We start from the raw sequence: 23,024 nt of genomic DNA on the forward strand, positions 1-23,024 counted from the left end.
GCCAATGAGCGGGGCGAGGGGCGCCGCTGCCAATGGGGAGCGGGGAGGTGGGGCCGCGCCGCGCTGATTTACTGTCCCCATCACCGGAGGCGGGGGGGGATGCTGCGGGGGGAGGACCCGCCGGGGGGCATCGCCCCGGGCCCCGAGCCCGCCGGGGCTGGAACCGGCAGAGAGGGCTCCGCGATGGGCGAGGTGTCGCTCGCCGGGAGCTGCGGGGCCGGCAGGAGGGGAGCTGCGCCCCCCGAGCGCACCCCTGGGTGCGAGGGTGTGGGTGGCACTGGGGACACGGCCGGGAGCGGGTCCTCACCGCCTGCAAGGGCAGCTGGAGCGATGGGACGAGCAGAGTCGAGGATTTGCCCCGGGGCGGCAGGGGTTTGTCCCGCAGAGCAGTGGCAACTGCGGGGGCGGGAGGGGAAAAGGGAGCGAAGCTGGACAGCCCCCACAGTACGACACCCAGACACCCCCCGAGGGCGCAGCGCCCTCCCCTGTGCCATCGCCCCATGAGGTCACATCGCTCTGCGGGGACTCGGGGTGGGGTTGTGCCCCGGCAGCCTGTCCAAACCGTGAGAAAACCCCCATCTCAGGCCACACGAGGCACTGACTTGCTCAGAACCTGGTAGCCAGTGGGTGCCGGAGACAGGATCTCACTCAGCCCACAAGCCTGCATTCCCTGACATGGTTTTCTCCTTCGTGGTCACTGCAGGGTTGGACACAAAGCTCTTCGTGCATCTTTGGATGCAGAAAGTGGCTGTGGCAGGGAGTAGGACACCACTGGCAAGGCTACCAGGTCATCCCAGTGGAGTGTGTTTGCAGACACCCCAGCAGAGAGCCTTGGGCTGTGGCCACCAGGAGAGACCACAGGAGATGCCAGGAGGTACGTACAGGATCCATAGGAGCCAATGCTATTTGGGCTCTTCTGAGCTGCAAATCACCTGTCCTGCTATCCTCCTTATTTCTCTTCTAAAAGAGAGGCTACAGCTTTTGCCTGTTGCTCCTGGTTCTTATCTGCTTGCTGAATTTGAGAGCTCTTCAGTCCCAGTGATTGTCTTCCATGAAGGTGCTTCCACATGGCCATCAAGGACCCCTCAACTTAATATCCGCTGACCCCTTCTCACAGGTTGCCTGGCTGAGAACCGAGCTTGCTGCATGCTGCCTTCTGCAAGGTCCTCACAGAGAGCACAATGGTGTCTGGATAGGGAGGACCTGCTTGGGGCAGCAACCACCCCTGCTCTCTAAATTTGCCATGGGGAAGCCCGGATGCTGAGCAAACCCACAGGGCTGGGAGGCTGGTGTGACTGTCATATATATACAGTGCTACACTCGTGTGTCCTTGTGCACATTAGAGCCATATATGCACTCTGCCTCGCGATGGCCCATGGCCCCAGTGACTGGCTGCAGCCTTGCACATGTGTGTGCGCTCAGCACCTCCTCTGCTGAGTCGTGAGCTCATCCCTGACTTAGTAACCATCTGGGTAATTATTAGCACAAACTGCAAGCCGGCTTCCAGAGCCTTCTCTTGTGTCCAGCAGGTACAGAACACGAACAGCACCAGGAAGCCAGCTCGAGCATGCCGAGACTGCGAATGGTTCTGGGCACACCAGCTCCCTGGGCCTGCAAACCTGGCATGCCAGCACACTGGGGCTTGGCCCCGGCCCCAAGGACATGCACACCCACTGGCAGACACAGGCAGGCCTGCCGGCACACACCACACTGCACACACGCACCTGTACACGCCTGTGCCTGCATAGGTGCGCATGCATTGTGCACAGGTAGATGTGCAGCGGGGTGCACACTCACGCAGCTTCACAGGTGCACGCGCTGTGTCAGCAGGGATGTGGTCACACCACGATGCCCCATGTGTACACGCACTCTGCACACATGCAGGGCACACGTGCCGAGAGGACCTCGTGTGCTGCAGCCCCCAGCCCACGGTATTGGAACCCAGCAGGGTGATTTTCCGCTAGTGGGGCTGCAAATAGCTCCACAATATCCATAGTAGGAGACCCTCAGTGTCTTTCCCATGGATGCTGCCACCCTGATGGGCTGGGAAGTTTCCCTGGGGAATGAGAGCAGCCAGCAGGCACTTTACTATAACAATTACCATGATGTAAACCAGAGTCCTGCAGCCACCCCTTTGCCCTGTACTGGCCCAGCCATCTCCATCCCACACCTCTGCTTGTACCCACGTGTGGGGCACAGTGGGGTGAGCACTGTGAGCCAGGGCACGGATCTTGGGAAGAAGCTATGGAGGGGAGTGCAGAGCTTCAGTGAAATGAGCTGGGGTGTACATGGGGATGTCCATGGGGCAGTGAGGCAGGGTGCAGGTGCCAGGCATGGGAAGCCTGGCTGTACAGCACACGTTGCGAGGGATGTGCAGGGGACGGTGGCGGCGGCAGTGGGGACACAATGCACAGGAAATTAGAGCGAGCAGCAGCCAGACATGCTGCAGGGGGAAGGGAGCCACTGCGCACCATGGAGGGCTGCACGCAGGCAGCAGGAGGCTGTTCTGCTGAGCTGGGGCCAACGTGAGCACCTCCTCAGCCAGCTAGGGCCTTCCTTTCCTATCGCCAGGGCAGAGGTTCCCTGGCTTTCCCTGGCCCTGGTTCCTGAGGTGCTTGTCCCATCCATGCCAACTCAGACCCTGGGGATAGGGGACCCCCTTGCATCCAGCAGCCCTGACCGTCTGTGTCCCCATGCCTGGGTAGAACGGAGCAGGATGCTAAGGACCAGCCTGCCCCTTACTTGCACTTCAGTGGGCAGAGGGATGGCACAGGGCTGTGAGCTGACAGCACCAAGTACTCTGGCCAGACAGGGTGAGCCTGTGGGGTGACAGTGCAAGGAGCCCCCATGGCCCTCACAGGCACAGCAGTGTTCTGGGAGCTGGGGGAGCCTCAGCAGGATAGGAATCTGCCCAGGATCAGCTGGATTCATGGAGCCCCCACTCTGTCCCCTCCAGCAAATTCCAGATGATGCAACACAAACTGGGTGCAGGTGAGCAGAGCAGTGCTGACACAAGGCACTAACCTCCAGGATACATCACCAGGGCTTTTGTTTTTCTTTCTAGGGCATCATGAAGGCTGAGGCACCTGCACATAACCTGGTGGGTATGCAGCACACACACACACGTGCGCACACACACACACACACACACACTGGCAGTACACTCACACGCACTTACATGCCCACATGCAACAGTCTGTGTGCAGCTGCTCTGTCTGCACACACTCTCTGTGCACACACATGGGCTACAAGCACTCAAAGTGCTGCCCAAACATGCGCACAGCCCATGAACACATAAACATCTGCACTCACATGCGCATGCAGTTATGTGTGTGCACTGCACCACACACACTGCCCTGCACACCGCTGCTTGCTACACCCACCAGCACTGCCGAGTGGGCACCCTTTGCTGTTTTTCAACGCTAGAAGAGGATACATGCTGTTGCTGCAGCACGCTGTGGGATCCCTCAGCTGCTGAGCTGACCCTGGCTCCCGCCTGGCACTGCTTCCTTCTCTTGAGGGGCTGTGCTGGGACTTCCCTGCTCTGAGGGTCTAATTTCCACTATAAATGTATTCATGGATAATTTATCCTCAGTCATTCCTGTGCTAACATTGTCTTTTAGCTGAAATAGCTCTTCTCCTCCCTGATGTTTATCCAGTTGATGTATTTATAGTGAGCGCTCCATTCCCCCACAGCCTGTCCTGTGCTGGGCAGGAGCTGCTGTCCTCCCATCAAGCATCTCCTGAGCTCTGTCTCCCCTGGCAATCTCTGCTCCTCCCCCAGGCTGGCTCCAGCAAAAGCAGGTCCCCTGGGGCCCATGCAGGGTCTCAAGCAAGATCCCAGCCCTGCCAGAAATGCCTCTCCTGGTTCCTCCTAGGATTGTTTTTGCCTTTCCCATGACTGCACGCCTGTCGTGCGCTGGCTCATAGTGATGGACTCCCATGCTCAGCTGGCTGCTTGCTCAGTCCTTCTTCTTCCTGCTGTCCCCTCCCTGTCACTGTTCTGCAGTCACTAACCCCTGCCCACTCCGGTTCTGCACCCTGGGCCAGCTCACTGCTCCCTGTGCCTGGACACCTCCCAGCTCAGGGGGTTCTTTGTGCCAGGGCAAACAGTGACCTGGAAACTGCCAACTACTCTGGCAGCTCCCCGTGAGCTTCTGCTTTCCAGCACCCCTCTCCAGCTCCCACTGCCTGCCAGGTCCATTTCAGGTACTTGCTGGGCACAGGAACTCCTGGCAAGATGTTATCACAGAGGCGAGGTCAGACCTGAGGTGTGTTTATCTCAGTCTTTATCACAGGTTTATCACACCCCGGCAGCAGCAGGGTGTGAAGGCTGGGCCCAAGGCGCTGCCCACCCAGGGATGCCCAGTGCCTGCCTTGGTAGCCGCAGTCCCATGGTTCTCTCCCATGCCTGTCCCTGCCTCTGCAGAGCCTCCCCAGTCCCCATGGTCCCCAGCCATTCCTGTCGCTGTGCACAGTGCCCCTGGGTCCCTGCTTGGACTCTTCCTGTCGCCGGGACATCATTAGAAATGTTAATTATTAATTATCACTAAAAGCCCTTTTTGCTGCATTGCTGTTCTCTGCCTATCTCTCTGCCCTGTGCTGCCTGTAACCGGATCTGCCCACGCTTGCCTCCTGCCTCGCTGTCCCCATCCATGCTTTCCCTTCCTGGGGCGCAGGATGCGGGAGTGAGTTCCCCATCCCCCTGCAGGACATGGTCCCATGGGACAAGCTCAGCTTGTTCCCCTGGGATCTCAGAGTTGTGACTGGAATGTAAATGCACCAGTGCCAGCACTCAGTCTGGGGACTGCCCTGTCCCATGTGAAGAGAGGGGACAGGCAGCCAGAGAAGGCACCTGGCTTGCGCTGCGATGGAGCCAGGGACCATCAGCTCTTCTTGGCGAGGGACGATGGGGTCCCTGGTGAAAGGAGCACTGGAACAGGACTCCCTTGCTGGGAGGTCTGGCAGGACCCGTGGGGCTGGTATGCACCCAGGGTAGCCGGCTGCTTCAAAGGAGCTTTGCAGCTGCAGGGAGGCAGGGGGATGCCCAGCCTGCCTGGCTCAGCCTCCTCTGGCAGGGGTCCTGAAAGGTTTATCAGTTCCAAGCGGATCGCACTGATGAATCAATTCAAATCACAGTGTATCAAAAGCAGCTGGATTCCTTCCCATGGGGCAGTGGCTGTCACCTGACACAGCAGCACTGGGAGAGACTGGGAGTTGCTTCCCGTCTCAGCACGCCTGAGTGCTGTGTGCTGGGCAGAAACTGCCTCCTGGCAGCATCCCTGCCCTCCAGCGCCAGACACGGCACCCTGGTACCTCTTAGGGTCTGCAGCAGGATGGGCCACGATGGAGCAGGCTGCAACACGGTGCCAGTGCGTGGTACCTTGAGTCAGGATAAAACCCAGATCCCCTCCAAGAGGTCTCTCCTGCTTATTCCCCGATCATCCAGGTCAGCAAGCTTCTCAGCCCCGGGGCTGTCACTGGCCAGCCCCTGCTGCTGCTCGGTCCTGCTGAGAGTGCTGGAAAGAGAGACAATTGCGGATGAGAGACATCGGCGATAGCTCAGGGAGAAGCGTTCCAGGGGGCAGGCTCCTGAGGGAGCGCAGGGAGGAGCACCCAGGCAGCTCCTGGAGTAGTATTGATTCCTGCAGCACAAACGCTGCCTTCTGTGCCTATTAATTGTAGATATGCAGGAAGACAGAGAGAAAGAGACCCCGGTACCCCCCTCCACAGCCAGCCTATGCTCACAGGGACACAGTCCCATTGCCTCCCTGCCCGGGAGCCTCTGGCAGCGTTGGCGCTTGCCGGCACCGCAGGCTGCTTCCTCACTTTATACATCATGTCACGAACCGATGACTCCCCAGGTGTTTGGTGCAATAATGCAAAGCAGATATAATCCACACCAGCCCTGGGCTCTCCACAGTCCCCTCCCTGCAGGCTGACTGTGTCCCCAGGCTGGTTGTAGGGGAGAGACCCAGGGCAGTGGGTGCTCTGGGTGCCCTGGCACACTGCAGCTGATGGGTGATTCCCCCGTTGTCTCTGTGTGCCAATTACAGCTCCCCAGGGCCTTTCTCTGCCAAAAGCACCCCATAAGCATTTGCTCCATGGCAATAAATCAGAGGGATGCTCACACGGGCATGGGCTGGTGCTGGGATCCCCAGGACTGGGGCGCAGCAAGACGTCTGATGTGATGCTCGGCCTCAGAAGGCGACTAATTTATTCCCTGGCATTTCAGTGGCATTTCAGTGCCCACTGCCCACTGCTTGGGGCATCCTGGGCTAAGCTGGCAGTTCTCTGAGATCCCAGAGATGTCTGGTTCCTTCAGAGTCAGAGCAGAGCAAGCAGGGACTCCTTTGCACACTGTGTGCATTCCCAGAGGGTCCCCCAGGGCTGGCTAGGGGATGACATGGCTGCAGCAGCCTCAGTATCCCAGGATGAGGTGGTTCCCTGTCCCTGGACTGTGCCTGGCTGTTGGTGCTCCTCCTGCTAGTGGCCTGGCAGGGAGGTGGGGGGGCAGCCAAACTCCCCTGCCCCCTTTGACACCCACATGTGTGCATTGAGCCAGCAAGTTCTCAGCTCCCTGAGACCCCTGGGAACCACACAGTGTGACAGCCTCTCTGGAGGCTCCGAGGCAGGGCTGGGGGAAACAAGGCTGCTGGCAGAGCCAGAGCGGAGCTGAGTTTACCCCATGCTTACTCTCCTTCCCATCCCAAGGGCCAGGGCTCAGTCTTGTGCAGGATGCTGCACAAGCAGGAGATGGACATGTGGTTCGCCTGTGATCAGACTCAGATCTGGGGCTGCTGACAGCTCCTTTCTCTTACACACTGCTCCTTTCAGGCTGTGCTTCCCCGTGGCACTGGCTGACGCAGCTGCAGATGAAGTGACAAGGAGTCAGGCAGCACTCCCGTCCCACTCTGCTGTCCTCTGGGAGGCACAGACATTCAAGCTTTAGATCAAGACTCAAAAGCAGCCCCAGCTATCAGCAGAAAGCAGCCAGCCTGCTCCCAGCACTCACTCCAGCTGGTTGCACAGCATGGGCAGCAGGTTTTAGGGTGCCAAGACAGGCAGAACTGGGGTGCTAGACCCTCTGACGTTTAGCCATGGAGAGCTGCATCTCCCACCAGCACTAAGCTGAGTGCCTGGGGAACGGCTGGGCTGGGGCAGACCTGCTAGCAACAACCAACCTCCCTGCCCCAGCACTGGAAGCAGTGAGAGACCAGTGCCACCCTGCTCTGCACAGAATATCAGTCACCCCTTGGAGAATGGGATGTCCAGGCCTGGGAAGACCCCTAGGACCCTTGAGACTCCCCCTAACCCAGGAGAAGATAGGCCACAGCTATGCAAAGTCCTGCAGCCCCACTCTGGGCTGGTGCAAGCAGGATGCCTTTACACTGCGCTCTTGCCCACATCCTCTTTCCTGGGGAGCATGGGGATGACAGCATTGTGACAGGTCCCTGTCCCTTGTGGTGGCAGTCTGGAGGGTATCACGGTGTCCCTTGTGGGAGGCAGGAGCACAGACATGGCTAATGGGGCTGAAAGGGACATGTGAAGTTTTCTCCAGTGGAGGAAAGTGAGCGTGTCCTTCTGTAGCCCGCACCTCTCAGCGCTCGGATTATGCTGCCGCTGCCATGGAAACTGCTGTGGAGCATCATCCTGCTGCACTGGCCAGAACAACCAGACCACAGTGGTCCCCAGCCTTCCTCAGGCTCTGCCCACAGGCACCTGGGTTGACAGAGTGGAAGAGGCTGGGTGCTCCCTGCCAGCCACCATCCCAGGGTCACTCCGAGGCTGTGACTGGATGGAGGTACCCCTGGGTGGGACACCCAGAGCGTGCCAAGGTTGAAGAAGCTGGGGTAGAGCTGGCAGGGGGTGTCTGGTGCCATTCCCAGACAAATCCAGCTCCCATGTGGCCAGGGGCTCCACGCTGCTTGGCCTCCCACAAACATAAATCATTTTCTAATTTATAACATGAATAATTGATTTTGCCTCCATAGCTGGCGATAAATCTCCTGTGCACACATGCATAAGAAAATAATAATAATGAAAGTGATCAGGATCTGCTGCCATTGATTACCTGTGAGAGGGACCATGGTACCCTCTGTGCCCTGGTGGGCTGGGTCAGGGGCTGCCCACCCCCGCGGGGTGACAGGTGGCCCTTCCCAGTGTGAGCCTTCCTTGTCCCACAGAGGGCACATAGCCCTCCGTTCTCGGTCCACAGGACTGCAGTGATGGAGTGCAGCTTCCTTCCCAGGGTCCTGCCTTGTTCACACTTGCACCCAAATAAAGGCAAAACACATTGCTAGGAGCCACCACTCAGCACAGAAGAACCAGGTCTCTGGGACTGATGTTCCCTCTGTGATGAGCCTCTTTGGCTGTACTGGGACCCACACTGGGCAGTCAGGAATGTCTGAGTACTTCACAGCATCCCAGACTGCAGGCATCAGCAGTCCCAGCCTTGTAGCTGCACCTGAGGAGGGATAAGATGCTTGGCACAGCCCCACGCACTGATGCCCCATGCAGTGCTCAGTGACACCTTGGCAGGGTCACGACAGCTCTGAGGAGCTGCAGAAGCTGCAGTGGCTGTTGGCTGCTGGGGCATCAGCCTCCAGTCCCACACAGAGGTGATGTGCATGCTCTGGGGCAGCGCTCCTCCCTCACCCGCACTGTGAGGATGCTTGGGAAGCAGCTGCTTGGGAATTACACGGCTTTAGTTCATTAGGAAGCTAGTTTGGAGGAGGGAGGAGGGCTTTAGAGACCCGTTATCCACCGGCCAGACAAACCAGGGTGGCTGCAGCAGCCTGCCCAAACCCTTCACAGCCCTGTGTCCCAGTGAGCCGGGTCACGACCTACAGTGATAGCTGGCACCTGCACGCCTGTCTGCATCCCCTGGGCCACCCCCTTTCCCCACCAGCCCTCACCCTGTCTGTGGGAGAATCCAGCCCTCTTCCCCAAGGTGCTACATCCTTTCTTGCAGGCTCTGGCTCAGGAGTGCTGCTCAGCATCAGTGCTCCATTAGCAGCTGGTGGTCCTGCCCGTGCTGTCCCGTTCATCAGCTGCTGGGCACAGGCAGCCCCCTCCTCACCAGACACCAGGAAAGAAGAGGAGCCAACCTGCCAGGCACAGGCACCTTCCCCTGATGTGGGGTCTGCACAGGATGCAGCCTGGGGATGCCTGAGCCCCTGGTGCCCCTGAGCCTCTGGTGCCCCTGAGTGCCCGGTGCCCCCTGATATCCCTGAGTCCCTGGTGCCCCTTGATGTCCCTGAGCTTCCGGTGCCCCCAGTGCCCCACGATGTCCCTGACCTCCAGGTGCCCCCAGTGTCCCCCGGTGCCCCCAGCCCCAGGTCCCTCCAGCTGCCCCCGAGCCCCCAGTGCTGCTGAGCCTCGGGTGCCCCAGGTACCCCCAAGCCCCTGGCACCCCTCTGTGCCCCTGAGTCCCTGGTGCCCCCTGGCGTCATAGAATCATAAAATCATCAGGTTGGAAAAGACCGCCTGGATCAAGTCCAACCAGTCCTATGTGCCACTAAACCATGTCCCTAAGCATCTTATCTACTGGTCTTCTAAACGCTTGCAGGGATGGTGACTCAACCACCTCCCTGGGCAGCCTCTGCCAGTGCCCAATGACCCTTTCTGTGAAGAATTTTTTCCTAATATCCAGTCTGAACCTCTCCTGGCAGAGCTTGAGGCCATTCCCTCTTATCCTGTCCCCTGGGAGAAGAGGCCAGCACCCTCCTCTCCACAACCTCCTTTCAGGTAGTTGGAGAGAGCAATGAGGTCTCCCCTCAGCCTCCTCTTCTCCAGGCTAAACACCCCCAGCTCTCTCAGCCGTTCCTCATAAGGCCTGTTCTCCAGCCCCCTCACCAGCTTTGTTGCTCTTCTCTTCTCCGGAGCCTCAACATCCTTCTTGTGGTGAGGGGCCCAGAACTGAACACAGGATTCGAGGAGCGGTCTCACCAGTGCTGAGTACAGAGGGAGAATAACCTCCCTGGACCTGCTGGTCACGCCGTTTCTGATACAAGCCAAGATGCCACTGCCCTCCTTGCCCCCGGACACACTGCTGGCTCACGTTCAGCCGCTGCCAACCAGCTCCCCAGCTCCTTCTCCCCCAGGTGTCCCCGAGCCCCGTGTCCCCGCTGTCCCCGAGCCCCCAGCCCGGCTCTGGCGGGGGCGGTGCCGCCCTGGCACTACAGGGCCCGGCGCTCCCCGCGGCGGGGCGGGACCGGCAGGCGGAAGCGGCGGCGCCGAGCGGAGCGGCGGGACCGGGGTACGGTAACGGCGGGGCCTGCGCTGTGCCCCCCGCTCCCCTCCCGACCCCCCGACCCAGTCCTGCCCCTGGTCTCAGCCCTGACCCCCAGCCCCGCCCCCTTCCCCGTATCCCAGCCCCGTCCCTCACCCCCTATCCCAGCCCCGTCCCCTTCCCCCTATTCCAGCCCTGTCCCTCAACCCCATTCCAGCCCTGTCCCCTTCCCTCTATCCAAGCCCCGTCCCTCACCCCCTATCCCAGCCCTGTCCCTCACCCCCTATTCCAGCCCTGTCTCCGCCCCCCCCATTCCAGCCCTGTCCCCTATCCCCTATTCTAACCCTGTCCCCCACTTCATGTCCCAGCCCTGTCCCCCACCCCGCGTCCCAGCCCAGACCCCCCGCCCCCCCATCCCATTCCGGACCCCCACCCCACGTCCCAGCCCTGTACCCTCCCCACTGTCCCAGCCCTGACCCCTATTCCATGTCCCAGTGCTGATCCTGACTCCCTGTCCCAGCCCTGACCCCTAGTCTGCTGGCACAAATGTCCTGGGGCACCCTGGTAACATGGCACATTGCACCCCATAACTCTCTGCAGCTTATTGAGTCACGGGGCAATGCCACTGGTGACAACACTCAAGGGCAGGGGAGTTATGTGGCGTTCCCAGGTGCTCGGTGTGCTGGGCTCCCATGCCTAGTAAAACATGTGCCCTGTGCTCCCAGGCGATGGACACTGTTTTTCGTGGTTGCCCGCCTGCCCTCCGTGTCTCCTCCATCCTTCACGCTGCATGCTGTGGGCCTAGCGTGGCCCCCGGGTGGCCTGTGGCACGATGCCGGTGTCCAGCTTTTGCCCCTTGCACTTTTTGGAGTCGTCACCCCAGCACCTGCTTTGTGGTTTGAGCACATCTAGGCCGTGCTTTCTAGGCTGCTCCTGCCCTCTGAGTGGCTGCTTTGGGTTATTTTACCTTCATTTTCCCAGGCTGGGTCTCATTTTGATGTTTCCTGCCTATGTTTCTGAGGTCCTTTGAATGATTTGTTTGCTTTTTGCAACACTTCTCTGCTCAGTAACATCTACAAATATGAGTAATTACATTTGTAATTCACTTTTCAAGTGAAAATTTGAGAGTAGGTGTAAAACTGAAGTTCAACTGAATTGCATCTAATTTACTTTATTAAAAAAATTTGCCCCGCAATTCTTTGGAAATAACTCCCACTGGGAAGCCAGCATCCTTCATCCCCCGCACTGCCCCTCGTGGGACAGGAGCTGTTTGGTTCTTCTTCCTCTGGCCATCATGTGCTGCTCTAAGGATGTACACTAGGTTTGTCCTGCACCCAGGTCCAGTTTTGTTGTCCTTTCTTGTAAAGAAATTCAGCATCTAGTTTGCTCTGCCTGTCACCAATACCCTAGTTTCTTCCTGGCACTGCTTATGTGTCGGTGGATTAATCAGTTCATCTCAGTGCTGGTCACGCTGGTCAGTTGTCCATGTCTCTGTGGAGATGCTGTTTTTGCTTTCTCCGCAGCTGTGTTTTGTGAGTCCTCTGCCTCATTTGCATTTTTTTCTGGTTAAAAACAGTAATTTTGCTCTTTTGAGTCATCTTTATTTTTGAGCCATCATTAATTTTCTCTCCTTGTTTATTAATAGACCTTTTCACTTCCGTGCTGATTCTGCTTAGGTATATTTGTAAAGTCCTTTGTATTCTCTTTAGCCCTCCAGCTGTTAACTCCTGCTGATCTCTTGTCCCTTTCCATTCCTTTTTCCCAGTACAGCTGCAAGGGGACCTTCTCAACTAACAAATCTCCCTCCTGTCTGAAACACTCCCCTTTTCTTTTTCCAGGTATCTCCTGAGAGCATCGCATGTGAAAGGCATGTTTGAAATCTCTCTCTTTCCTCAACGCCTTTGCTGTCTGTTTGTGTAGCCAGTGTTTGCTCCGGCTGCTGGAGAGCATCTTTCTCCTGGCAGCAGGGGACACGGATGCCCTACAGCCTGTGGGGCTGCAGGCAGGTGTTGGACAGGACGCAGCTCTCTGGTCCTTGAAGCACTTTGCTTTGCCTTGTGCCAGTGGCTCTCTGTTCTTTCCTTTGCTCTGCCTCTCTGTACCAGGTATCTCGGTCCTTCTCTGGCCCTGTCACCTGCTGTGTGAGCTTGGCGGGCTGGGCTGGAGCTCTGCTGAGAGCAGGAGAGGAGCAGGGTAGCCCAAACCTCTGACAATCCTTACCCAGGCTGCGGGGTGCTGGCATTGTGCAGTCGGTGAGCGTGCATGGCACGTGCCTGGCATGGGATGAGTTCTGCAAGCAGCAAGTTCCCCAGTGGGGCTGTTTAGAATCTCCTTGTACCTGCCTTTTTATTAGTCTTGTTATTATATTTACTTTTTTTTTGCCTTCAAAGAGCTCAGTCTGTGGCAGGCTGTAAAGAGTGACATTGCGGGTGTGCGAGCTGCATGCTGAGGTTTTGTGTGGTCCCTCAATGCTCCTGGTCCCCTGGTGCTGCTGTCCCTGTTCACCATCAAGGCTCTAAGGTTATCTGCTCTATCGACGGCAGTATGGATTGAGTGGAATTAGAAACCTCGAAAGCTAAAAATACAGCTCCCTGCCAGGAAATGCGGCAGCCTGCTGGGAGGGCGCTGGGTGGCATCAAAACTTTTCCGGGAACTGGCACACTCCATATGAGCCCCACAGCCCAGCATCTGTGCCCGTTCTTGGGCTCCTCTCACAGGGCTCTGGCTGACATCTTTGCCCACGGTGGGAGAAGGTGACAGGGGCCCTAACTTTGCTATCGGAGCCACATCATAGGTGTCCTCTCTTGCTGGGTAGGGCAGATGATGGAGGAATTTGACAATGCAAGGGGGAAAAGAAAGTAGGGAGAAAACATCCGTCTATGCTGCAGGTGGTTGCTACAGGAGAGATGCAGGCTGACCCATTGCTCTGAGACCTCACAAACTCACGAGCTCAAGCTCCTCATGAGCTTCCTGGGGACAGTGCGAGGGGAGTCTGTGTTGGTGGGGAGCTCTTGCTGCCTCCCAGCTGATGCTCCAGCATCCACCTTGGCCACACCATGGTGTGTTCTGCCGGTCCCCACTGCCACTTTTACCATGGCATACCCAGTCCAGGGCTGCCTTTTCTTACTTGGTGCCGCAATGCTGAGCTGTTTTGCTAGTTGGCTCCAAAAAGCGGGGCAGCACAGGCCCTTTTGGGGATGCACTGCCCCTCACCGCTTGGCTTTGTGAAGTTGGTTCTGAAGTCCTGAAGCAGCAGGGTTGCCCTGCCCAGCATAGTGTGAATGAGACCCCAAAGCCAGGGCTGTTGCTTTGCCTCCCAGAGCGTGAAATCAGTTGGTGCTGATGCGTGGCTGTGGCATCGATGAAGTGTGTAATAGGCTGGGGGCAGGAGCTGTGCTGCCTTGTGGGGAAAAAACAAAGTGCTGCAGCATCCTTGACAGCGTGGGCCAGCCACCACCTTGCTGTGCTTCTCTCCAGCTTTCAGAAAGTGTCTCTTTCCTGGCAGTGCACAGCAGGCAGAGGCGAAGCGGTGCAGGGAGAGGATGCTCCCAGCACCAGCCGTCTAGCTAATGCTGCACCATCTGCTTTGGAGGGTGAGGCAAGGTGAACAGCAAGCTTTCGAGGAGCCCATAAATCCTGTGTGTGAAAGCTCTTGGAGGTGACTCTGGATGTGTGTGGAGCAAGGCTGCTTCTGGCTGCTCCAGGTGCTGGAAATTCTTGGGAAGCAGAGCCTGGGGGGGAGATCAGTGACATCCCCTCCCCCAAGGATGTCCCATGGGCTGAGACTCAGGGCTTGGCTGGAAAAGTCCTTTAGGACAGTGTGCTTCGGTGCTCTGCGTGGTTGGAAATAGTGGTGCTGGGTGGGGGGGCTCCCTGTGCCCCCTCCACTCCAGCAGCGAGGCTGCTGCTCAGTGAGAAAATATATAATGCCTCGGTGTTGAAAAATGACTAATCCAGACCTCTGAGGGTTTGTAGGATACGTTCTTTTCTTGTGGTCGATAAAGATAAAGGGGATCGTTCTGCCAGCAAAATTAGCGTATCATAGAGGGAGAAAAAATGACAAGAGCTGCGGAGACAGAAAAATGGTTGGGGCAGCCCCAGGACAGTGCCCGGCATTACCTTGGTGCCTGTGTCTGTGCCTCGTGCCACGGAGGTGGGCAGGCGTGCACTGCGCTCTGCAGCACAGGTACAGGCACCATGGTGATGCTGGGGAGCACTACCCTGCCCAGGCTTGCCGGCAGTTTCCAGAGAGCCGTGAGAGACCCATCCATCACACTGAGGTAGCCATCTGTCCATCAGGAGGAGGGGATGATGCCATGCAGCACGGGCAGCCCCAGCCACTTTCCAGCCAGTGGTTGGCCTCCCTTTGCCTTCCCGGCACCGCTGCCGGCTGTTGGTGAGGGGCCGCGGGGACCGTTCGCGCCTCGGTTGGGGGCTGCGTGGAGGGGAGGCTAATGTACCGGAGGTGCCTCGGAAATGAGAGCCTTGGATGGGTTCCTGGCCCTATTGATCTGCCGGCAGTTTATGCATCCTGACATTCATAATCTCGGTCGGCGCTGATGGTCCAGATTAATGGGCCCGGGGCTGTCCATCCGTCACTTCACATTAATTACTGAAGAGGTGTTTTTCCAGTGATTTACCTGACAGTGGCCCGTGATGAATCCCCCTAAACGGAGTGGGCAGTGATTAATCACGGGGCCCCAGCCCGGCCCTGCTCTGCCTTCCCCTCAACCACAGCACAGCCCCCTGCACCATCCGTCTCCATAAACCCTGCCTGATGCATATTTATAGGGGCAGGGGGCCTGGCAGCTTGCGGCATGCCTGTTGCTGCCAAAGATGATGAAAAATAAATCTCTGCCAGGATGGGGCAGCAGGTGAGCAGGGCTGTGCCATGCTGGGTTGGCAGCCGTGGTCCTGTGCTGGGTGTCTCTGTGCTGGGGTTTGGTTTCTGGTGCTACATTGCTGCTGCGGGCCACTTTGCGGTTTTTGATGTGTGAATGGTGCAAGGACGCTCTGTTCTGCTTCAGCTGTGGCTGAGGGGTCCCAGGCAGCAGCTGCTGGAGCAGTGAATGCACCTTGGTGATGCTGGCAGGGTTTCCCTGCTTCCCCCATAGCCTGGTACATCCCACTGAAGGCTCTAGGGGTGCTCCGGGCGCCAAACCCCATCTGCAGAGCTGCTACTGCTGGGACAAAATTGGGGCTCTGCTGTCCTTTGCTGTGTGCCAGCTGCCATGGGAGCAAGAATGGGTGCCAGGCTGGGACCCCAACCCACCAACCGGGGCAGGGGCCGCCCACCATGTGCGGGCTTGTTGGGATGTGGGCAGGGCACTGACGCTGTCTCTTCTCAGCAGGTGGTGGTGGCACCATGCAGCAGGAGGCAGAGGGTTGCCGGTCCCGACGAAGGAAGCCTGACATGGCCTTATATGTGCCCAGAGCTCGGCGGGAGAGAGCAGCACAAGCAGCGGCCGACACGCCAGCTGTGCACCACCGGGAGCCTGAGAACCACCATCTCCTGCAGGACACTTGCCGGGGTAGTGGTGACGGGCAGAGGCAGAGCCCTCGTGCCAGAACGAAGGCAGGCAGATTGTTGAGGAGGGAGAACAAGGTGGATACTACCCCGAAGGAGACACGGGCAGCCTCTGCTGGGCACTGCCAGAGGCTGGAAGGCAGCTGCTCCGTAGCATTGGAGAGCCTGGGGGCATCACACAGCATGTTTGAGCCGTGCCTGGATCCAACTGTTGCCCAGCCCTTGGATGGGCAGGACAAAACATCCCGTGATGAAGGACTCGGGGAACTCAGCTGTGGCTGCCAGATGCTGAGGACCGAGCATGAACCTCCATCCCTACCAAGTGCCCAGCCTGGAGCCAGGGAGGCTGCCTCTGAGGCCAACCCTGCTAGCCCAATACTCCCCACTAGTTCAGTGCTGGCATATCGGACAGGACCAAGTGGCGTGTCAGAGCATTTGGGGGACAGCACCCTGGATCCAGCCAGGGACCTCTCCCAGTGCCCAGGAGAGGGTGTCCTGCAACTGGCAGGGGAACATGAGTGGAACAGCATGCCCGGACTGATGTGGGAGGCTGCAGGTTCAAAAATTGAGGAGGAGGAGGGGGAGCCTGGGGGGTTTCTCCTGGCAGGGCAGAGTGAGGGCTGTGCTGCTGGAGTGCTGTCAGAGGATGAGGAAGAGGAGAAGCAGGGAGGCATAGCTGAGCTTGTCCAGGAGAGCACCTTGGATGTATCAGGCGCTGGCTGCAAACCTGGGTGCTCGACGGGTGGTTTGAGTGATGCACTGGTGCTCCCTGAGGAGAATACCTTGAATCAGGATGTGGGCAGCCCATCCCAGCTCCCACCTGGCAAGGAGGAGAGTGCTTCTGGGGCTGGGCATCCTGGTGAGGAGGTCATCTCCGTGCCAGCTGCAGAGGGAGCAGATAGCAACACCAGGGTTGGGAGCAGCCTGCTGGGTGCTGACGAGGAGCTGTCGAGCAGTGCATGGGAGGGGGCACCCCTGGGGAGCCACGAGCCCCCGCCACCCCTGGATCTGCTGTGCAGTGGGGTAGAGGGTCTCTTGCCCACTGTCTGGGCTGAGGAGTCAGTGGGGGCAGACAGGGATTCGGGCCCACTGCAGCATCACTGCTGCAACCAGGAGGTCAAGGAAGAAGAGGGAGGTCTCTGCCACAGCTCCGCAAAGACAGAGCAAGCCAGTGCTGGGACGCCAGGCCATGCCAGCCCTGCTGCTGAGGAGAGCTGGGACACGCTGTTCAATGACGACGGGGACTGCCTGGACCCACGCCTGCTGGAGGAGGTACGTCCTTGTGAACCTGCGCCTGCGGGAACTTGCAGGAACAGTGGCTGTCACCTGCTGGGATTTGGGGGTCTGTGGGGGTCAGCTGTCCCCATGTCCACTAGGGTGGGCTGGGCTGCACCCAGGGCACATGGACCGGCCTGGCTGTGCTGCCTGCTGTCACCGCCATTCGTCCACAGGGACACGAGCTGCCTGTGGTGCAAAAACACCTGGGATCTCCCTCTTCCACCCTGGCTGGTTCCCATCCCGTCTCACAGTGGTGGTGAAGGCTGGGGGAGATCTTCCCTCTATAGTACATAAAATGCACCCAGTAAATCCTGCTCGAGCGTCATAAACCGCAACTGCACCCTTGTGAAATGAGGGCTGGTGATAAAGAAATGGGCTGAGACGTATGAGCTGTCATTGAAATAGCAATGGGATGTTTCCTTGAAACTACAGCTTCTTAATCAGCTGTGGCTCATTACTGTCCCCTCCTGCACGCGTGTAGCTGAATTTACTACAAATAGCTGCTTAACACCCAGACCCACACTGTTTTCCTGCCGTTCGCCGGCTTCTGCGGCGAGGCTGGATATCCCTTATTGCATTTTAAATCAGTAACACCAAAATGGTAATTTTCCAAATGGCATTAATGAGCCCAAAGTAACAAACAGCACTAATATTGTTACAGCCAGTGTCTGTCCACCCTGGGCTGGAAACAGGGTGTGAAGTGGTGAGTGGTGCCTGTTTACAGCTTCTGGGAAGGGAACAAGATTAACTCGAGAGCATTGTTACTGAGGAGCACTGGGACCCACCTCATCCATGGGACTGTGCTTGGGCTGGTGTGCCCTTGTCAGGCCTGGTGTGGGGCTGGGACAGGGTATGAGGGATGGAGGGCTCGCCTTTGGGGGTGCTCGGAGGGAGATGTGGAAGGGCTTTGGGGACCCCCATCCTTGCCTTGCTGTGCTCCATGCAGCGGCAGTCCCCCACCCTCCAGGCGGGAGGTTGCTGATAGCACTGGTGCGAGAGGGTTGAGAGTCCTGCTCCGGTGGCAGGTGGTGCATGTGGTGCTGGCGCTGGCTTTCTGTGGGCTGGCACGGGGGCACGGCTTCGTCCTTGGGTAGAGTGGGGAGGCTGCCGGGCCCCATCAAGGAGGCAGGTCAGAGAGAGCCTGTGTTGTGGTGCAGCCATAGGCTGTCAAAGGCTTTGCAGAAGTCCAGATAGATCACATCCATTGGTTTACCTGTGTCCACTGCTGTGGTCACCTCTTCATAGAGAGACGTCTAGTTGGTCATACAGGACTTGCCCCTGGTGAAGCCATGCTGGCTGTCATTAATCACCTCCATGCCTTCTAGGAGGATCTGTTCCATGATCTTCCCAGGCACGGAGGTGAGGCTGACAGCTCGGTGGTTCCCAGGGTCGCCTTTTCTACCCTTTTAAAAAATGGGCACAACGTTACCCTTCTTCCAGTCACCAGGGGCTTCTCCCGATTGCCATGACTTTTCAGATATCTTGGAGAGTGGCTTGGCAACCACATTGGCCAGTTCCCTCAGAACTCTGGGATGCATCTCATGAGGTCCCATAGACTTATTTGTTTTCAGGTTCCTCAGGTGGTCATGAACTTGATTCTCCTCTACAGTGGGAGGGGATTTACCCCCCTGGCCCTCATCTTGCTGTCCCATGACCCAGGACAGGTGATGAGAGTGGTTGTCAGTGAAAAGTGAGGCAAAAATATTGTTAAGTACCTCAGCCTTGATTAGTAACATTCTTCCTTGTAACTGAATCCTTATGCACTGTGGATAGCTGACAGAGAGCAAGGTTTGTGATGTTCTGTGTGGAGGAGAGATTTCTGATAGGGGATAGCTCTTTAATCTAGCAGGAAAAAAAACACCATAGGGAGATCAACTGGCTGAAACCTGAAACTAGACAGGTTCAGAGTAGGAATCAGTTTGAACGCAGTGGGTAATTAAGCACTGCAACCATTTCCTTGCAGGCTTGGTGGACTCCCTGTCAGCCAGTGTGGCGGGGCAGGGGCTGCAGTGCATGCATGCTGGCACATGCTTCCCCTCCAGCTCTGGAGGTGCACTCTTATCAAGTGAGCAAGAGCATCCTGTGGACCCCTCTAACATGCTCAGGCAAGGCTACATTGTTATAGAGCAGTGAGGTGTGATGGATAGGCTTTGTCTCCTGCCTCTGCCATCTGTCTGTACGACCCTTGGCAGACCCTTCCCAGTGCCAGGTGCCTGCCAGGGCGGGGATCTGTCCCCAGCTCCCTGCCCTGCCCCACGGATAGGGGTCTGCGAGCATCCAGCATGCCCCAGCTGGCAGTGTAGGGGCACCTGTTGAGCTGTGCCTGCCGTGTGGCTGAGCCTGGCTGCCAGGCGGCTCCCGTCCTTGCCGCCCCGCCACACTCCGTGATTTGTGAAGGTCAAGGACCGCTCCAGCACTCTGTGCTCCTGCTCTGTAATCATCTTCCTGGCGCCTGGCACTACCTGAGCGCTTTGCTCCCTCAAGCGGCACCAGAGGGCTTCATTCTGCCTGGAGATAGCTCCTACGCCTCCCCTGAGCAGGTAAGGGGTGCTGGAGGAGCTCGCTGCTCCTCATGGGGTGTGCTCCATTAATGGTTGATAGTGGCAGGGCAGACAACTCTGCCGGCAGCGCTAGCCTGTCCTGTGAGCTCCATAACTCAGCTCTCCCCTCCACCAGCATCCAGCCACCCTGGCAGCACCCCCTCACCTGCTGTGAATCCATCTTCCCCATAAAATTGTCAGAATGTGCACTTTTTATTGACTGAGCTGGCTGGGATTTATGGACTCTAACCTTCCAGCCATGGTAAACTCTGCTACAGTCACTTGGGGGATCGGGCTGAGAACCTAGCTAAGTTATGTACCTGCTCCCCAGCACCCCACACTCTGGCAAGGATGGGGGAGCTGCTACCAGCTTGGGGCTGCTCCTGGGCTTGTGTCACAGCTGAAGTGGTGCCAGGGGTCCCCACAGCACAGTTTGGAAGGCAGAGGTGCAGCAAGTGGTGGCAACCGGCGCTGATGCTGCGGGGCAGAGGGGAGCAGACGGTGGCTGCGCCCCCACGTTGTGGCTGGCAGTCTTTTAGAATGAAGGCTGCAAAATGGGAGAGCTGGAAAAGCGCTACAAAAGTCATCTTTTAGGGCTGGAGAAAGTGCCCTGCTGTGAGATACTAAACACGCACAACCCGTTTAGCTTATCAAGAAGAAGATTGAGAAGGGACTTGATTAGCATAAGTGCCATCATGGGGAGGGGACCAGGGTCTGAGTGCTCTTTAATCCAGCAGAGAGGCAGAACAAGAACCGCCGTGTGGAAATCAAAGCCAGACAAATTCAAATGAGAAAGAAGGCATAAATTTTTAGCTGCACGGGTGATTAAACACCAGAACCTATTCCTCAGGGGAACACTGACTTTTCCATCTCAGCATCTGGGGTGCCAACAGGCTGCTCTGGTGCATGTGCTGCAGCTGGACATGCCGAGCCCAGTGGTCCTGCACAGCAGGCAGACATCAGTCTTTCCTCTTGGCTTTGCTGTCCTGCTCCATGTTCCTCAAACATATTTTGGGTGCACCTCACTGTGGAAGGACGGGTGCTCTTGGGGCTGCACCTGCTGCCTCGCTGGTGCTGTTCTTATTGTGTCCCCGATGGGACTGCAGAACGCGACAAGTGAAGGAATGCTGGTAATGGGAAAAGCAAGTGTGTGGTGTGAGAGCCCTGGTCGATAACTCCTAATATCTCAACACCATGAATCCATCTGCAGTGCTGGGGCGGGGCTGGACCGCTTCCCTGGGAGCGCTTGCAATGGAGCAGAAGCTGGTGTGGGGCAGGTGGGCATGGGTTGTTCAGTGCTGTCTCTCTTCCACCCCTGCAGCTCTCAGGGGGTGAGAAGTGCCGGGAGAGCCAGCAGTCACCCTGCTTCAACTACTACAGGGCTGAGCCTGCTGCACCAGACCTCAGTGATGATGAGCTGCCCCACGTCATTGAGATCTATGATTTCCCCTCAGATTTCCGCACTGAGGACCTGATGCGTGTCTTCTGCAGCTATCAGTGAGTCTGCCAGCAATGCCTCGTCCCTGGCACTGGGGTCCTCTGCCTGGGCTCTGCTCTGGACCCCTGCCCACCCAGTGCCGATCTTTGTTGAGCTTTTCTTTCTCTGGCAGGAAAAAAGGCTTTGATATTAAGTGGGTGGACAATACACACGCCCTAGGCATCTTCTGCAGCCCCATAACAGGTACTGCTCCTAGTTCAGCTGGGGATGAGCAGAGGGATCTGCGGCCAGATTCTGAGCATGGGGCTTGCCTTGTACACGCATGCCACTGCTTTCTCCCCGCAGCACGTGACGCCCTTAGCACCAAGCACCTGATGGTGAAGACACGTCCGCTTTCCCAAGCCACCCGTGCCTCTAAAGCCAAAGCCAGGGCGTATGCTGGTGAGTGATACTGCCCTGTGCTGTGATGCAGCATCTTCATCGTGGTAAGTGGAGACGGACGAGGCAGCTGGCAGAGCTCTGCAATGCTAGCTGCCCCGTCCCTCCCAGGATACTCCTACTGATATCCCGCATCTCCACTTACCTAGACTACCTACAGCCTGCCAAGGAGCGCCCTGAAACATCAGCTGCCCTGGCCCGGCGGCTGGTGATCGGTGCCCTAGGGGTACGCAGCAATCAGACACCAGCCCAGCGAAATGCAGAGCGGAGGAAGCTGCAAGAAGCCCGGGGTGAGGTTTGGATTGCTGGGGGGCTGCATCACGGGGGGACCATCCCTATGGATGCCCCTTCTTACAAGGTGCTGGGAAGGAAGATGCACCAGGGCGGGCTCTGGCCACATCCATGGGGAAATAGGTGGCTGTGGGGTGTTGAGGATGTAGGGTTGACCTTCTTCTTGTCTCTGCAGAGAGGAAACGCCTGGAGAACAAGCAGCGGGAAGATGCCTGGGAGGGCCGGGAGTGAGCTGGGAGGCTGCACCTTACCCTGGCTGGGAACCCCCTTGGGGATCCTGGGTCCATCTCTGTGGGCAGGCAGAGCACCCTGCATCTTGGAGTGGGGATGGATCCTGCACCACATCCCAAAGCACTGGGCTGCTGCTCTGAAAGCACTGAGCAGTGTACAGGCTGGTTGGTACCATGTGGATGCTGTCACCACCAGCCAGTCCTGCCTATCCTGCCCAGTGCAGGACCCCGGTGCTGCCTGCTGCGGCGGAAGCAACAGTGGGATGGGGGGAGCTCGGCAGTGAGCAAGTGGGGCTGTATGGGGACACCCTGGCAGTGCCTTGCGAGTGAGAATTTGTCCTTTATTTTGCTAATAAATATCATTTATTTTATTTCCTTGGCCAGGCTGTGGCTCTCCGTGCCCCCGCGTGCCAGGGGAGTGGGGTGCGTGCTGGGGGTTGCTGCTCATGGTTCCCCCTGCATGGCAATGCCCACCCCTCCCAGGTGGTCGGTGTCCCCAGTGGTTGGGTGGGGGGCACAGGCAGGAGAGGGGGTCGGGTGGGGCAGCAAGCAGGAATGTGCTGACAGGAATCCTGTTTACTTCCGCGGAGCAGCTGTGGCCCCGAACAGTGAGGCCCTTGTTGGTGTGCGGGCAGGGCCATGTTCTCGGCTCTGTGCGGGGCTGTGATGTGGCTGCGCTGCCAGCCCCAGTGGGCTGTGGGCTTCCTGCCCTGCCCCGGGGCGGGGGAGCAAGTGGATGGCTGGGATCTGCCTTTGGCCCCTCTGCTTTGCATCGTCTCAACAGCTGAAAACCAGCCCTCTGTGCCCTTGTACTTCAGCCCTGCAGCCCTCAGCCTCTCAAGGCTGTGGTTTGTGGGGCTTCTCTGCCCTTCGCAGCAGGTGAGGATGGTGACAGTGCGTTTATGTCGCCGCTGCCAGGGGTTTGTTTGTTTTCGGTAGTGGCTGCCTCACACCAGCCAGCACTAGAGGGTTTGTGTGGCTGCCCTGTGTCCCCTGGCTGTTCCCCAGCTTGGCGGCGGTGGAGCTGGTCACGACCCTGCATCGGCAG

At 58.0% G+C, this 23,024-nt stretch overlaps 1 protein-coding gene across 1 annotated transcript; it reads left to right on the top strand.

Moving 5' to 3' along the window:
- The first annotated feature begins 99 nt into the window (after positions 1 to 99).
- R3HCC1L (R3H domain and coiled-coil containing 1 like) lies at positions 100 to 22,327 on the top strand. Its single transcript, XM_069864139.1, has 8 exons — positions 100 to 257; positions 10,107 to 10,261; positions 15,586 to 17,033; positions 20,901 to 21,076; positions 21,190 to 21,260; positions 21,363 to 21,458; positions 21,605 to 21,745; positions 21,922 to 22,327. The coding sequence occupies exons 1-8, from the start codon at positions 100 to 102 to the stop codon at positions 21,975 to 21,977; spliced, it is 2,301 nt and encodes a 766-aa protein (XP_069720240.1). The 3' UTR covers positions 21,978 to 22,327.
- Positions 22,328 to 23,024: the final 697 nt, after the last annotated feature.

This window comes from Phaenicophaeus curvirostris, chromosome 9, assembly GCF_032191515.1.
Source record: "Phaenicophaeus curvirostris isolate KB17595 chromosome 9, BPBGC_Pcur_1.0, whole genome shotgun sequence".
NCBI lineage: Eukaryota > Metazoa > Chordata > Aves > Cuculiformes > Cuculidae > Phaenicophaeus > Phaenicophaeus curvirostris.

Bases quoted from the DNA above. Each gene is read 5' to 3' on its own strand.
- R3HCC1L (XM_069864139.1), top strand. From the start codon at position 100: ATGCTGCGGGGGGAGGACCCGCCGGGGGGCATCGCCCCGGGCCCCGAG. The intron at 258-10,106 runs GTGCGAGGGTGT...CTTCTCCCCCAG, and splicing joins CCCCCCGAGCGCACCCCTGG to GTGTCCCCGAGCCCCGTGTC. The intron at 10,262-15,585 runs GTACGGTAACGG...TCTTCTCAGCAG, and splicing joins AGCGGAGCGGCGGGACCGGG to GTGGTGGTGGCACCATGCAG.